Source organism: Tympanuchus pallidicinctus, unplaced genomic scaffold (genome assembly GCF_026119805.1).
Source record: "Tympanuchus pallidicinctus isolate F22 unplaced genomic scaffold, pur_lepc_1.0 scaffold9, whole genome shotgun sequence".
Classification (NCBI taxonomy): Eukaryota; Metazoa; Chordata; class Aves; order Galliformes; family Phasianidae; genus Tympanuchus; species Tympanuchus pallidicinctus.
This window is the reverse complement of record NW_026294813.1, coordinates 4,323,847-4,340,067: the sequence shown is the minus strand read 5'-3', so window position 1 is coordinate 4,340,067 and position 16,221 is coordinate 4,323,847. Positions and strand designations below refer to the sequence as shown.

The 16,221-nt window shown below is 35.5% G+C and overlaps 1 protein-coding gene across 4 annotated transcripts in view; it reads left to right on the top strand.

Annotated features, from left to right (window-relative positions):
- The window catches only part of KIF2A (kinesin family member 2A), a 53,171-nt gene that overhangs the window by 34,016 nt on the left and 2,934 nt on the right, over nt 1-16,221 (top strand). For 2 of the 4 annotated variants that reach the window (XM_052670431.1, XM_052670430.1), the window contains exons 11-19: nt 113-176; nt 585-676; nt 869-1,011; nt 2,298-2,502; nt 5,301-5,411; nt 8,724-8,791; nt 10,453-10,566; nt 11,392-11,542; nt 13,051-13,152. In XM_052670431.1, coding sequence (XP_052526391.1) covers nt 113-176; nt 585-676; nt 869-1,011; nt 2,298-2,502; nt 5,301-5,411; nt 8,724-8,791; nt 10,453-10,566; nt 11,392-11,542; nt 13,051-13,152 — 1,050 coding nt within the window. The remainder of the gene's footprint in view (nt 1-112; nt 177-584; nt 677-868; nt 1,012-2,297; nt 2,503-5,300; nt 5,412-8,723; nt 8,792-10,452; nt 10,567-11,391; nt 11,543-13,050; nt 13,153-16,221) is intronic. The other 2 variants (XM_052670433.1, XM_052670432.1) reach the window with 1 other exon arrangement.

The window sequence follows — 16,221 nt, the reverse complement described above, 5'->3', positions numbered from 1 at the left end:
TTGTTTTTATGTACAGTGCACTTTACTAAATTCTGTGGATGACAGAGATCTAAGTTCTGTGATTTTTATCATGTTCATTTTGGTGTTTGATTTTCTTATTTTTTATATATAGACTATGGGTGGTGACTTTTCAGGAAAGAACCAAGATTGTTCAAAAGGAATATATGCACTTGCAGGTGAGTCTTTTATGGTCTTTTGGCTTTTCACAAGCAAGTTGATATCAGTGTGTTGTCTTATATTTTCTACAGTGTTTTGTACAAGCATTAGAGTGTGTATTTTGTATTACAGTGAGACTTCAGAAACATCAGAACTTGTTCCTAGATCTGTAGTCTTTACATGGCCAGATAAGTGTATAAATAGAGTGTTTCAAAAATAAAATAAAGATTATGGTTGAGTTTACTACTTGGGGCCTTCAGCATTTTCCATTGTAATCCGGCAATATAAACTGTAGTGACTTAAACTTGGTTGATTTATCATATCTTCTTTATTCTCAAATTATGAGAAATGCTGGCTATTATGTAATAATGAGTGTTAAATGAAAATGTGTAACTAAATTTTGGTTTATTTGGGTAATATATTTGTAGCTCGAGACGTCTTTTTAATGCTAAAGAAACCAAACTATAAGAAGCTAGAACTTCAAGTATATGCAACATTTTTTGAGATCTACAGTGGTAAGGTAAGGAAGTACTTCTTCATAGCAAGATTGTGAGATTGTTATGTAATTATGGGGATTTTATCATCTGAATGCTTTATTTCAAATAATTATTTGTACTTCTCTTCCAAACATTATGCTATGGATTTGAAACAGATGTCTTTTAAGATTAATTCCTCTCCTACTGTTCTATTTTTCTCCCCCTCTTTCCATAAGGTTTTTGACTTGTTGAACAGGAAGACAAAATTAAGAGTGTTAGAAGATGGTAAACAGCAAGTCCAGGTGGTGGGATTACAGGAAAGAGAAGTCAAATGTGTTGAAGATGTTCTTAAGCTTATTGAAATAGGCAACAGCTGCAGGTATCTTCCATAGCTTCCACTAATTTTTCATAGTAAATTAATGAATTAGAACACCTCTTGTTATTTTCTGTCTCTGCATAGGCTTTTTAATAGGCAGTTGGTTTTCTGAAAATATTGACTGCAAGGAGTAAGCCTACCTACCTTTTAGTATGAAGATAGTTTCTCTGCCTCCTAGAGACATGGAAGAACAGACTTTTCTACAGTATATGAACTGCTTGCATTTATGTAACCAGCTTACTGACTTAAATTCACATTGTTTGAAATCTGGAATACTGCCAGATTCTTCAGATCTGAAAGGCATTTATATGAACCGACAGAGGTTAAGCATAAAGTTTTTTTCTTTCTTAAAATATAACTTCACTGTTTTTAAAATTAGTCTTTCACATGGGCTGCTGCTTCATGAAATAAAAAATGTCATTGGCAATTTTACATGTAAGCTCTCTTGTCTAGAATAAATAAGTCTTTTATTCTTGCTTTTAAGATGAAGGTAAAATACTAAAAATCTTCAATTTCTTTATAATGCTGGAGAGAGAGATGTAACTGTATCATGTGCACCAGATTATTAGGATTATATCTCTAGTGTCTGTCAGCATGTTAGACATAATGCCAGTGTAGGTAAGAAGAAACAGGACTCTGCATTGAAAGCATGTAGGTTATTCTGAAAGTAACACTTCATATTTATTTCCATGGAAACTACAACAGATACAGAGAGCCTAATAATGCTACTTGATAGAGCAAATTCTCAGCTACAAAACACTGTTTTCCAGCATAATCACCACCACTAGTTATGCATTCTTTGCCAGTGATGAACAAGAGCCTAAAGGCTGCACTCATAAAAATCTGCATGGCCATCTGGAACATGGCTTGTCTTTCACATTGCTGTTGCCACTGCTGAAACGTACCACCCACCATCTCACTGTGCTCACATCCACTGTTTGATCTCCATCAACATTCAGCAAAGGTCGGTGAATGTCAACCTTTTTTTCCACATGGAGGAAATTGATGACACACCTTTGCTTCATCTGCACTTCCATGTTGTATGGCATTTTGTCAGACTGCTCCTGTGCTGCTATCTGTAACATGGCAACAAAATCTAATGTAATATTGATGAAAGGTTCAACCTCTACTGCCATACCACTGACATCTGCCCCTGATGTTGTGGGCTAACAGAATAAAATAAGAGGCATTGTTTTCAGAACAGCCTTCATACATGTATTGTGTACATGTTTATCGTGTATGTCCTTCACATCTTTGTATGTTCCCTTCTTTTCTCCTTTTGTTCAAAGGACATCTGGTCAGACATCTGCAAATGCACACTCATCTCGAAGCCATGCAGTGTTTCAGATCATTCTCCGAAGGAAAGGGAAATTGCATGGTAAATTTTCTTTGATAGATTTGGCTGGAAATGAAAGAGGAGCTGATACTTCCAGTGCAGACAGACAGACGCGGCTGGAAGGAGCTGAAATTAACAAGAGCCTTTTAGCACTCAAGGTAACTGAAATGTTTCCATTGCATTTGAGTAGATGGAAGCTTTCTGCATAAAATAGAAATTACCATTAAAACAAGTGTTTTTTCAGACTTTGCTTGTCTGTGCTGTCTGCTGGTGTGACAGGTAAAATAATGCATTGGTTTTTTTTTCCTCTGAATGCTTGAAGGAACACCTGTTCGTTACCAAATAAAAACAATGCAGAAACCTGTACTATCACTTTTCATGTAGTTAAAAATAAAAACAAGCAACCAAAACTACCTTGAATTTTGAAGACTTTTCCAACATATGTCTAAAATGGAATAAGATGTGAAGAGTTAACTTTGTCACTTAAGTTCTGAAATACTTACTGGAAATATTCCTACTTGTCTCAGTATTTGTGTGTCTGTGTATGTATGTGTATTTTTTAAATGAAAGCATAAAATGACATTGTTCGCTGCTGTTAATTAATTCACTAAGGAGGAAAACACCGCAGCAGGAGTATATGCAGCAAGAGCTAACAAATCAATTAATTCTTTAACAGTGAGACCTGTTTTTTGGCTATTCTCCATAGCAAACTATGTGATACAATTACAGATTTTCATATATTAATCCAGAACTCATCAATAAATGTTGCTTAAATACTCAAATATGTTTTTTTTCTTCTGCTTTGCAATCTTCTGAAGAGATTCAGTCTAAATAAAAAAAATATGTTGTTTTTTTTTTGCTTCTAAACAAATTTTGCAAAGCGCAGAATTATAGTTTGTAATGACATAATGTGGCATGTGTGGCATGTTGAAAAACTGGAAGCAACAATTTCAAAACGCCTGTTTTGGTGTAGCATCAAAATAAATAAAGCAGGCAGCACTGTGCTGATTTTTATCACTTTTTTTTCCAAATTCTTATTGAATATTGAATCCATTGTTATTGAATAAAATTGCTTTGTTTTCCTTTTACTTAAGAAATTCATAAAATAAGCAATTAACTTCAGTTAGCTTACCCATACAATATAATTATTTTTCATACAGTTCGTCTATTTATGGTGAAAAATCATGCTGCTGCTGTACTGGTGATTGAAATCTAGTTTATATACAGAAAGGAAAAACAAAAAGTCTTGCGGAAGTCTTAACAGTGATATAATAAGATACAACTGTTTGACACTGATATTATAATTTTCCATTTTTCATCTGTCTCAAAAAATGTTGTGTAGTTTGTTTCATTCTTTTTCAACACTCTTAAAGTTATTTTGAAGGTCATATTAAACTGGTGTGTATCCAAGATTTGCTATTCACATGTGTGATGATCCAGCATGTTCAGAGTTGATACAAAAAGTTATTTCTTGAATGTCTCTATGTGGAAGTAGTGTTGTCATTTCTTTGTTTGGTTTTCTGAGCTATGATGGAAAGAAAAACAATCTAAAAATTATTTATGTAAACATTAATTATCTATTTCAGTTTAAAAGCTGGGGAAGTCCTGCTATAATTCTTACATAGTTAAGGAGACAATACAGTTTTGTGGGTTTTTTTTTTTTTTTTTTTTTTTCTCAATAGAAAGTTAAATGAAAATCACTCTAATTAATTATTATAGCTTAATTCACTTATGAGTGCTATACCAGTAGTTCAGCATACATATTTGTTACTTTCTGATCTGTTTTTTCCTTATCCAAATATAGTAGTAACATACAAAATAATTAAAAGATTTCAGTGGATGCATTACCTTTCTTACTGAAACCTTTTTAAGCATTTACATGTGAGCTTCAATCTTTCTGTTTACCTGAGCTGTGTCCATTCTATCAAATTATACTCATGAGGTTTTTTTTAAATTATTTGTGAAAGCTAACTTGCCATTGTGTCTGTTCTGTATCTCGGTAGTACTAGATGGAATCCTTTTTTTTTTTTTTTAGTTCTGTTATTTGCTGTTTCACAGTTGCAATGCTTTCTTGGACTGTTATCCCATGGTTTCTAGTATGGGTTTTAGAAAAAGTTCAGACTTCTTATATAAGGAGTAATTTTTTAGCAGGTGTTTGAACTCTGATTGGAGAGAAATGATGATTAGATTATAAGAGTGGTGGCTTGCACTGTTGTACATAGTTGTTGCTATGACTTTTATAGTAATTTCTTAATATTTGCTTCTGCACTATATTTCTCACTAGAACTTCCAGAAAGTTGCAGGTATTTGTTTAGCCTCATACTCTTATAAGCAAGAGAAAAAACATTATGACTATTTTTTCACATGAGAAATATTTTAAAGCAGAAAGCGGTATATATTTTGAAGTATCCTTCTAACTTCTGCTAGCTCAGTATGAAGTTATACTTGGTATGCTTGTGACCTGTGAAAGCCTTTATACAGCTTGGGCTGTGCTGTTTTCGTCTGATCAGTAAAGAAGGTCAGCAGCAGAGTCAGAATCATAGCTATTGCTTTTAATTGAGAAGAGTTAATGCGGCACCATCCAGACTTCTGCTGATGGAGGCTCTAGGTCATTCAGGCTTTTATAGCTGGTAGTCAGATATGGTTGTTAGCCTGGAGGCATAACAGCAAGACTGTATTTGTTGTTGGATGTGTACATGTAGAAGTTTTAGATCATGTTCAGGAAATTCTTTAGGTTCATAGCTTCGTTTTAGGGTTCTGCCTCTCTACTGAACTTGAGGAGGGGTAAAAACTGTAACACTTCTTGAATCAAAACTTTAAGGGTAAACTTTAATGACATCTTAGAGAACAACAAATGAGTATAACATTAATTATCTGATTTTTTTGTGAATTGCGTTTTTATTATGTGTTTTTCTTATCATGGGTTGAATAAATACAAACCTGTTTGTTTCTACAGGAGTGCATTAGAGCCTTAGGCCGAAATAAACCTCATACGCCATTCAGAGCAAGTAAACTTACTCAGGTGCTAAGAGATTCGTTCATTGGAGAAAACTCCCGTACCTGTATGGTAAGTTTGTTTAGTTAAATGTATGTATTAACGATTTCATAGAGAAAAGCTACTAATACAGGATATTGTGTTTAGAACTTGTCATTTGCTGCTGGCAATCTTTGCTTTTAATCTTGTAAGACTAAGAAATCAAGAAAATAAACTATTATTATATACTATAATATAATAATATACTAAAATAATATATTACTATTAATTAATTATATTAATTAATTAATATTTTTATTAATTTATATTTAATATATTAATATATAATTAATATATTAATATTAATATATATACTAAAATAATATATTTAATATAATAATATACTAAAATATACTATTATTATTATATTTGGAGGGACACTTCCAAGCAGAGATATTTCAGGTAACTCGTTCCCCCCTCTTATTGCTTGTTCTACTTTTCTAGCTAGGGACCTAGCTAGAGTGTTGTTCTAGCTGGAGTGATGTTTCTGTTGGTGGAGGTTTTTTTTTAATGATGTCTTAATTGTTTAAGAGTATTCTTAGTTGAATGAGAATATTGAAAAAGTAAGGTAAGCTGGAAGTATTCTGATGAGTTATGGCCTTTAAATGATGAAGGTAAATTTAGAGTTGGTATCGCAGGCATCAGAGTGTATTCTAGGCTGTTGGGGATAGTTGGGCTGTGTGGGATGAGTAATTGTATATTTTGTGTGTATTTGCATTGGAGTGCAAAACAGAATTCTGTTGAGGAGTGGAAAGGACAGATGAAGGCATTTATGTTTAGTGGTTTTATTTGTGCCTCCATTAACATTCTACTCTGATGGAAATGCAAGCTCTCTGCAATAAACAGTGGCTAGTAGGCTTGTTTTTGATGGTCACTTTTCAGACTTCTTGGAGTCATTTTACATGCTAGAGAAGTCTGCAGACCACAGCATGGAAACGACAGTGTTAGTGCAGCGTTGTCTTTTCTTTAGCTTTTTAGTATGGTTCTAGTCTGAAAATGGTGATAAAATAGCATTTTTTATTATTCTTTTACTCTCCTTCAGTTTTTTAATGAAAATACGGGTTTATTTTCTTTCCACTGTCACATGACTTCACAAATCCTATTCAGAATCAGAAAACAAAAGCAAAACAATGCATTTCTAGCTAATGTATCCACAACGCTGAAGATTTGGAAAGTTAGGCTGTTAGGAACTACTCTCTATACACAGAAGGATTAACAGTTATGGGTATTTCATGAAGTTCTCACCAACATCCTTAACATTCCTAGAAGTGCTTACAAGATGTCTCCATTTTGCTGCAGCCTTTTTATTTATTATGCTTCTGTTAAAGGTGCCGTAACTTCTTTTTTCTTGTTTAAATACACAACAATCAATGATCATAAAAAAATAATCCATGATCTAATGGTTTTTAACAATTGATACACCCAATGCAGATCATATTCCTTTATTTTATGTTCAATATATTCTGCATTAAGAAAAAGAGGGGAAATGTGAGTTGTTTTTATTAATTGTACAACTACAGTTGTATCTCAAACTATCAGAAACATGAAGTCAGCATAAATATTTTGTCTTGAATGTTATTAGTTGCTACAGTTACACTGTAGGATATTGTATTATTGTCTGAAATTCACAAGGTAGCTACATAGAATAGTCCTTTCAGCCAGTTCTGCATCCTGGATGTGCTGCAGTCATTGCTGAAGATTAAGGCCCCTTAGTCCTTCAGGCTGGCAGTAGGAACTTGGGTACTTCAGTGTTCCAGAAGGGACATTGATTCCTCTTTGATGGCTTATAAGCAATATAGATTAAAGGTAGGAAGAATCATGTTTCTGTCTTAAAGATATTCTTATATATATATATATATAGAAACATAGGAATATATATCTATATCTGTGTGTATATATATGTTCTAGCCTTTTCCATCCTCCTTGGCTAGAATTATGAATGAGGAAGTGAGTGCTGGAGGGGTCAGAGCCATCCTGTCCTTTGTAGAATAGACTTGTTAGGGTATAGGAACATGTGATTTAGTGAATATTTCTATTCAACAGACTGAGTCTTGCTCCCTGAAAGTTGTATCAGCACTTGCAGTGGCACTTGCCTGTAGCAGCTGTTCATATGTGCTTAAAGAGGTTGAGCAGCCTCCTGGCACTGCAGGAGTTGCCATGTGTGGTGTGCTCTGAACATTAAACTGATGGAAGTGATGCATGCGCCTTTCTCAGAATATGGTTTTGGAAGGATTTTAGGGGCTTTGAGATTTTGTTAACTAGCACCTATGATGCTTTACTATGTTTATCAGCATTAGAGACTTAAACATAGCGTATGTATAGCTGCTTAGACATTCTAACTTCTTCCCACTGCATAACTTTCCTTTCTCTCCAGTAGGAGAAATTCCTCATAGAATTATTGCACAGTAATGCCAGCAGCAGGATAAAACAGAAGACCAGGATTATGTATTCTTTACCAATTTTAGTCTCACGATGCTGTGCTGCCAGTGGGAAATTTAGTGTGTAGGATCGTAGTGGTTTTTATCCTGGTTAGTGCCCTGATGGCCATCCTGAAAGGAAAAGAAATTAAATAAATTGGAGTGCTGAGAATAGCTAGGACAAATAGTGATGCTACTGTTGTCTGACTGTTACTTTTGCTGAGTGTTGAAAAGAAGGTGAGATATTCTGGGTATGTTATTTAACCAGAAAAGGAAATTCTAGAGGTTCTAAATATATGTGTTTAAGTTAGATATGAAGTATTATTTACAGATAATTTTCAGTTCAGAAAAAGAAAATGCTTAAGGAAAATACTTAAAGATATTAAACATGTGTTTAAGTACCATTTTGGACAATAGCAGAAACAACTCCCAAATCAGTATACTACCTGTTGAATGTAGAACAGTCTTTGAAAATGCATACTTTAAAAAAAAAAAAAAAAAAAAAAGGAAAAACTCAACAACAAACAAAACAACAAAAACAAACAAAATGGTAGTGGTAGTATGGAGGATATGTTACACTTATTTTTTACTGAATAGTATATTTCTCTTTTTGAGAAGTCTTACTTTTTCAGTTCGAGTTTTGCATTTGCAAGTTATGTAAAGACTGCCAGATGAGGGAAATTGAAGCTTGCATGGATTCTTAATGTGTCAGGTTACAGTTATACAAAAGCTGATCTGATGGTTCAACTTCATTTATCTGTTCTTGAGATGTCTACTGTGTATAGCTGCCTTACTACAATGACGTTTGCTCTTGTAGAGGGCCTTGCATGAAACTGGGACTCTAGGGGGAAAACCAAAGTTAATTTGAATTCATCTACCCTTTCATATGTGCAAAACAATCTATTAACATTTGGCATGTTTTCTGCAGATTGCTACAATTTCTCCAGGGATGGCATCATGTGAAAACACTCTTAATACTTTGAGATACGCAAATAGGTATGGAAAATGTTATTAAATATATGCTGTTGATTACTGAAGTTTGGAATGCTGTTGTTCCATGATGTAGAATTGTTTTAGCTCCCTGAATATTTTTGAGTGTTTGCATTTGATAATAAGATTAAAAACAAAATAATGTTTCAGGCTCACATTTAATTCAATTAGTCACTTTTTGCAACCATAACAGAAGAACCAGTAGAAACTGCTTGTAATCAATTTTCTAGAGATAAGTTAGTGTGGAATGCAAGGAGTATAGAAGGTGCTGCTATTTTTGCCCCTTTTATGAAGACATCTCCTCTTGCTTTAGGGGGTTGTTGTGTACTTATTATTTGTAATGATTCTCTGGAGTGCTGGCAGGGATACATTTCTGCACTGTTTTTTCTATCCCCTCATAATTTTGAGGTGTTACAAGCCTATTTGATGTATCTTTCAGCTAGATTATTCATTTAAAAATTCCACTTTTGCTCTTGTCATGATTTTGTACTTCTGAACTGTCGACAAATATCTGAGATAAATAGAGAAAGAGCTGGTTAATCCTACAATGATTATATTATCAGTGTAGAGAAATTATCACCTCCAGAGACTGTCAGCACCTCTGGATTTGCTTGCTGCTGCTCTATGAAAACATTAGCTTCTCCTCAGAAATTTTAGAAGGAGCCTTTCCCAGTTGTGGTTCTCTTTATTTACTTATATCTTGTTTGTGCTGCATTCAGATCTGCTAGAGTTTTCCAGCCAGAGCCAGAGATTGCCAAGAACAAAGGAGGCAAGCTATGTATGGGCTGTTAGAAATTCTGTTCGTTTTTCCAGAATAGGCTACCACCTAGTGGCGTAGGATTAGCTTTTTTTGCCTGAATGAAAAGAGCAGAACCGTGCCTTGTGCATGCCCTGGCTGGCCACTAATGAGCAAAAAAAGTGCTGTAGAAGCTTACCACTGACTCCTATAGTCTGAGTTAGTGCCTGGAGCGAGGGAATTAGTAGCAAATCTGTGTGGCTCAAATTCATGTTTGATTTCATTCCTTGTGAAGTCTCTTGCAGTTATGTAAAGGAGGGAATTCGATGTTGATCAAGACTCATTGGATTTTCCTGTCCCATATAACATATGTGTTGTTGAATTGATAACAGAGGGAAAAAAAAACAAAAAACAAACAAACAAAAACCTACAAAAACACACACACCGATTTCTAGTATATGAAGTAATTGCAGTGAAACTTTTTCTTCCTCTTGGTGTCACATTTGTATGTTGAGAGAGAGTAAATGTTTACCACTGTAAATTTGCCTCATGTTTTCTGGGTTTTTTTTAAGCTTTTTTTATTCTAGCAATGTATCATTTGCATAATACAGGTAATTTATAAGTGCTGAACGCCAGTGAGTATGCAGTGTAAGAAAGTGGGCAGGACAGAAAGTGTTGTAGCCATACAGGTTTGATACTTAAATGGAGAAATTTGATAGAATCTTGAATGTGTATTAACAGCATGGGCTGAAATCCAGAATTCTCTTTCAAAAACACTGTATTTGTAGTCTCCTGCAGAAGTGTTTTAATTTAAAACTTGTTTTGTCTGTTGTTAAGCTATTAAAGAAGAATTTTAAACAAAGAGTTGTTATTTTAACTGTGTTTACAAGAACATTTTCTCTTAATTTGCTGCTGTATTTTGCTGCTGCAGAGTAAAGGAATTTGGAATTAGTCCTTCGGACATTCCCTTCTCACAGGGTAGTGGCAGTCGCTCTGATCTCTCTCCTTCCTATGAGTATGACGACTTTTCTCCTTCAATCACCAGGTCTACTTCATTCTATACATGGAATCTTTATTTTTAAGTTTTCGTTTTGGCTATGTAATTTTACAGACCAAATTTTCATTCGTCCCCTTGCCTTGAGTCACATATACTTTTCATTTTTATTTTGTTTGGCAGGTGATGGTTCTGCATGATCTGCAATCATCTTCCCAGTATTCTGTTCATCCTCCTTAAACATCCACCCTTTTTATCTAGGCTTGCTATTTTCCTTCATGCATTTAAAAAAATAATAAAATGGTGATGTCACCTTTGTATATTTAGTGGATCTAATCTAAAAAGTCTTTTTATAGAATAATTAATATATTTCTGAAGTTATTTTAATCAGAGGATATATTCATTCTCTGGGATACTTGGTTGCAAATAATGATTTTCTTCAGAATTTTGATGGATTTGCTTATAACAGCTCGTGAGTACTGAAAGATTAATTTTTTTAAAAGCATATTTATGTGCACAGAAAAAGAAACATGTCAGGCTTTGAGTGTCAAATGAATTTTTCTGTCATATGCTTTTATTGTTAAGGAGTTGGTGTTGAGAGTTTGAAAATTTACACCCTCCTAGCATTTTGATGGGGAGTGAAAAAATGACTTTTGCTGAAACACGAACTTTAATTTACATGTAACTGAAACTGAATTATACTTTGTTGTTGTTGTTGTAATACATTTATGGCACATTAAATTTGTGAAGGTGACGTCATCATCCGTATTAAATGAATTAAATTGCATATAAACCCATAGAGCTTTCTTTTTAATGATGATGGCTACTTTGCATATTAAGTTACTAATTTGAAAATGAAATATTCTCTAATTGTAGGGTGAAAGAGCTAACCATTGATCCAAGTGCTGCAGGGGATATCCGTCCCATTATACACCATGCTCCCAGTCAGATTGATGACTTGGACACACAGTGGGGAGTGGGGAGCTCTCCTCAGAGAGATGATCTTAAACTGCTTTGTGAACAAAATGTAAGTGGCTTATTGCATTATGTGTAAAGAGAAGGTCATAAATACAATCCAAGTACAAATCCAAAGTAATATGTATATGTAGCCTGTTAGCAATTAAGTGGCTAGCATGCATCTTCATCTTCTCACTTTATAGTTCATTCCCATAGAGAATTTAAAAAGAAAAGTTCTCTGGAAGGCTGAGTGAAGAGAGAATGCTTTCCTTTTCTTTACCTTCCTTGATGATTAGAACTTTGAATGTGTTTGCAGTGCCTGCTCTGACAGTTATTTGGTGTGCATTTTTCCACTGTAGCTTCACCTCTTTATTTGGTAGTTAACTGTATCCTGGGAAACTAATCCATTTTATATAAAATACTTGTTGTTTTGAGCATTATTATTTGGGCATGCAACACCTATTTTAAGTTAGTATGCCTTTCTTTGCAAGTACGAATCATCATTCTTATTCTAAAAGAATTTGATTTTCATGGTGAGAAACCCCAGTTTCCAGTGTGAGAAAGCTGCACCATGTTCCCAGAACGTCTTCCTGTGCTGAATATTCAGGAAGCTGGCTTCTGAAGGACGTTTTTGTTTCACTGCTGATTTTCATCTCTTGTCTGGATTCCTTAAGTATTCAACAGAGATTAAAACTCAATCTGTAAAAATACTGCTGAACGATAGAAAGGAAAAGTCAGTGTTTCTCAGACACTCGCTCTGCAATCTTTGGCATATTTCTCTCATTTTATTAACTGTCCCTAGAACATGCTCAGAGATTTCTGAAATCTACCACTGAACTGACAGATATTGTTACATATCATTCATTGTTCACTGTGGAATTCAATTAAGCTTTGCAATGTATTTTTATACAGACTTCAAAGGCATGGTATAAGAAACCATACTGTCTTGCTAAAAAATTAATTGCAACCTACCTAGCACTTTTGCCTTTGATTGTTAATTGTCTGCAGAAGTCCTATCTGGCCTAGTTTGTAAATCTATGCTCTGCATTTTTCTAATGTATTAACTGCTTTATATTTTGTAGATTTTTTCATTCGTGTTTATTCCTTTTTTTTTCACCCTGAGAATGAACTTAATCCCATTTACCTGAAATGTATTTAATTTGTTCTTTTTTTTTTTCTTCTTTTTTTTTTGCTTCCTACTTATTCCTTGTCTATTGTGATATCTGTAGCAAAGGCCTTGATAGAAAATATGGTTTTCATTAGGTATTGAAACCTACTAGAAATTACCATTTTTCCCACTGTTTTAACTTGTTCTTCTAACGTGTTTTCCAGTACTCACAAGGATAAGTGACTGGAAACTTATAATGAATATGAATTAAATATAAATCAGTTGACATTTCGATTTTTATTAGCGTCTCCCCTCATTTTTAGAGAATTTAATGTAAAAAGTATAAAATTCTATCTGACAAGCTGTGCTTTTTCATATTTCTTTTCATTCTGCATGATGTAATGGAACATATTCAGTGTATTTTCTGTAGCCACCCTTCTTTCCAGGCTGATGATTTTAATTGTTTTTAGGAAGAGGAAGTTTCTCCACAGTTGTTTACTTTCCATGAAGCTGTGTCACAAATGGTGGAAATGGAAGAGCAAGTAGTAGAAGACCACAGGACTGTCTTCCAGGTAAAGCACAGAGCTCTGTTTCATTTTATCCTAATCTAAGAATTTGGGTTTTACCAGTCAAAAGAGCATATCCCATGTATAATGTGAAATATAATCTAGTCATTACTCTGCACCAGGGATTTTGTAATTTTTTTTTATTACATGAAGCCCATTGTAGTGAGCAGGTAAGTCTGTCTACTTAGGAATGTGTCTGAGAAGCAAAATTTTAATACATTTCTGGGATGACAGAAACGTATGCTTCTTTCATCCCAGGAAATGTATTAAAATTTTGCTTCTCAGACACATTCCTAAGTAGACTATGTAATATTATTTTTCAGCATAGTCACCACCATTAGCTACACATTTTTGCCAGTAGTGAATAAGAGCCTGCATGCTGTGCTTGCCTGCATTTGGCATCTGCATAGTGGCCTGGAGCATGGCTTTGCAACATTGCTGTCATCACTGCTTGTCTCCAGCAATGTTCGGCAAACATCAGTGAGTGCCATTTTTTCCATATTCAGGGGAATTCAGTGGCACACACTTCTGCTTTATCCACACTTAAATCCTGTCCATGGTAGGGAGGGTTGGAACTGATTGATTCTTAAGGTATCCTCCAACATAGGACATTTTATGATGCTATGATGATGTCATTCTGTCAGACTGCCCCTCATGCTGCCAACAAATACTGGTGAAGATTCAGCCTCAGCTGTCATTGCCACCAACATCCACCTCTGACATCATGGGCCAACGTAATAAATAGCAGGTGTTACTTTTGGAGCAGCCTCATAGAATACTGCCTTCAATTATCCTTCTGTTGATGTCTCCTTTTAAGATGCTGAGATCCAGAACAGACCAGTATTTTTGTAACTGCCTGTTTGCTTCCTGCTTACAAATACATAAAAGTTTTCACCTGCAAGTAGTCAGGGAAGGACTACTCCAACACAGTGTTCATAAATCCTTTTACAGTCAGAAGATGAATTGTAATAGTAAGTACAAATAGCTATTTTTCAGCAAGAAGTGGGAGTTCCTTCTGTTCTTAACCTAAGAATCGTAATGCATGCCTTCCATTTGGAATGTCTGCTTCAAGAGAATACAGGATTAAACCTGTAGGATACACATCTCCTCAGTGTAGGCATCAGACTTTATGGAGCATTGATGTGTGTGCATGTAATACATTAGGATGGTAAATAACACATTTCATACATTTAGTTTTGAAACACTAGCCCTGAAGTAAAACATGCAGAGGTGTGTGAAAGTTGTACTCCATATGCTGTGAACCCTGTATGATGAACCTATATTATGAACCCTAATGCTTGGAACTTGCTTGTTCTACTGCTTGGAGAGGCTGTTAGTTTAAGATGTTACTGCCCCTGTGTGTCCATCTGGCCTTCTGTTGGAGATTACTTTTAATCACCATCAGTAGAAGGAAATGTGTTCAATCTTTAGCTCTCATGTTTACCACCTTGCTTGATGGTTTATGGCATGGGTGGAAGTGTACTGCACCAGTACGAAATCTCTGGGTTGTATCAAGCACAGCTCATCTGTTACTAGCTTTCTCTGGGAAGCTGATGATTTTGGGATACAAACTACCCTACACTGATTTAAAAAATAAAAGAAAAAAAAGAAGGAAAAAAAAAAAGTCATCAATGGAATGAATTGTGCTCCAGATGTGTCAGTTTTCCTTAGATTCTTGGATATATACGTTTACATTAGATGAGATGAATCCTATCCCAGTGTGAGTTCCATTTGTCCTTAAAACATACATGATGTTTAGACTATGCTTTTGACATTACTTGGCTGCTGAGCACAGAGGGAAATACTTAATTTCAGTATATTGGTCCCAGCATGCCTCGAACTGTCAGCCACTTTCTCTTTTTAAATCAAAGCATTTTTAATGAGTAAGTTTGCATGGTTCTGTGAACTTCAAGTTCCTGATTGCAGTCTTTCCTGCATGACTTTTTAAGCTTCTCTTTTTTATTGGAATGCAAAGGCATATTCCTTTTTCAGTACTCATATCTGTGTGAAGAGTTATCATATGCAATATAGACCTTGAAATAGCTCTCCTCTTTTACAGCTTGTCAGATTTGGTTTTGAGTATGGATATAATTGCCTTGGCTCCTTGACTGTAGCAATGAAAGTTCCAAGAGGGACTAGTGAGTGACGTAGGCAAGCTAGTAATAGCAGGCAAAAGGAGGCTAAACTTTTTTGCCTCAGTAGTCTCTAATTAACTGCTTGTCATGCAGCTCTCAAATGTTTGGTTTGGTAGGAAGGGACTGGGAAAGCAATGTCCCTCCCACTGTAAGTGTAGATCAAGTTTGTGACTCCCTGAGGAACCTGAATATCCACAAGTCTATGGGTGCCAATGAGATGCATTCCAGAGGCCTAAGTGAATTCATTGATGTAGTTACCAGCCCACTCTGGATGACTTTTGAGAAGTCAGTGCTGGTACTCATACTCTTTAATGTCTTCATTAATAACATTGACAATGGGGTTGAGTGTACCCTCAGCAAATTTGCTGATGACATCAAGCTGTGGAATGCAGTCAACACACCAGAGAGATGGGATGCATCCAGAGCAATCTAGACAGGCTTGAGCAGTGGGCCTGGGTCAACATTATGAGGTTCAACAAAGCCAAGTGTGAGGTCTTGCACCTGGATGGACGTAACCTCTACTATCAGTACAAGCTGAAGGATGAAAGGATTGAGTGCAGCCCTGCCAGAAAAGACCTGGGAATACTGGTGAACAGCAAGCTGTACACAAGCCAGCAATGTGCTCTCACAGCCTAGAAAGCCAATAATGAGCTGGATCAAAGAAGCATGGACAGCAGGTTGAGGGATGTGATCCTGCTCCTCTGCTCTGGTGAGGCCTCACCTGGAGTACTGCATCGAGATGTGGAGTCCTCAGTACATCAGAGACATGGACCTGTTGGAGTGTGTCCAGAGGAGGGCCACAGAAATGATCCAAGAGATGGAATACCTCTCCTACAAGGAGCTGACAGAGCTGGGGCTGTTCAGACTGGAGAAGGCTCTGAGCTGACCTTATAGCAGTTAGTTATTAGCAGCCTTTCAGTATCTGAAGGGGAGCTACAGG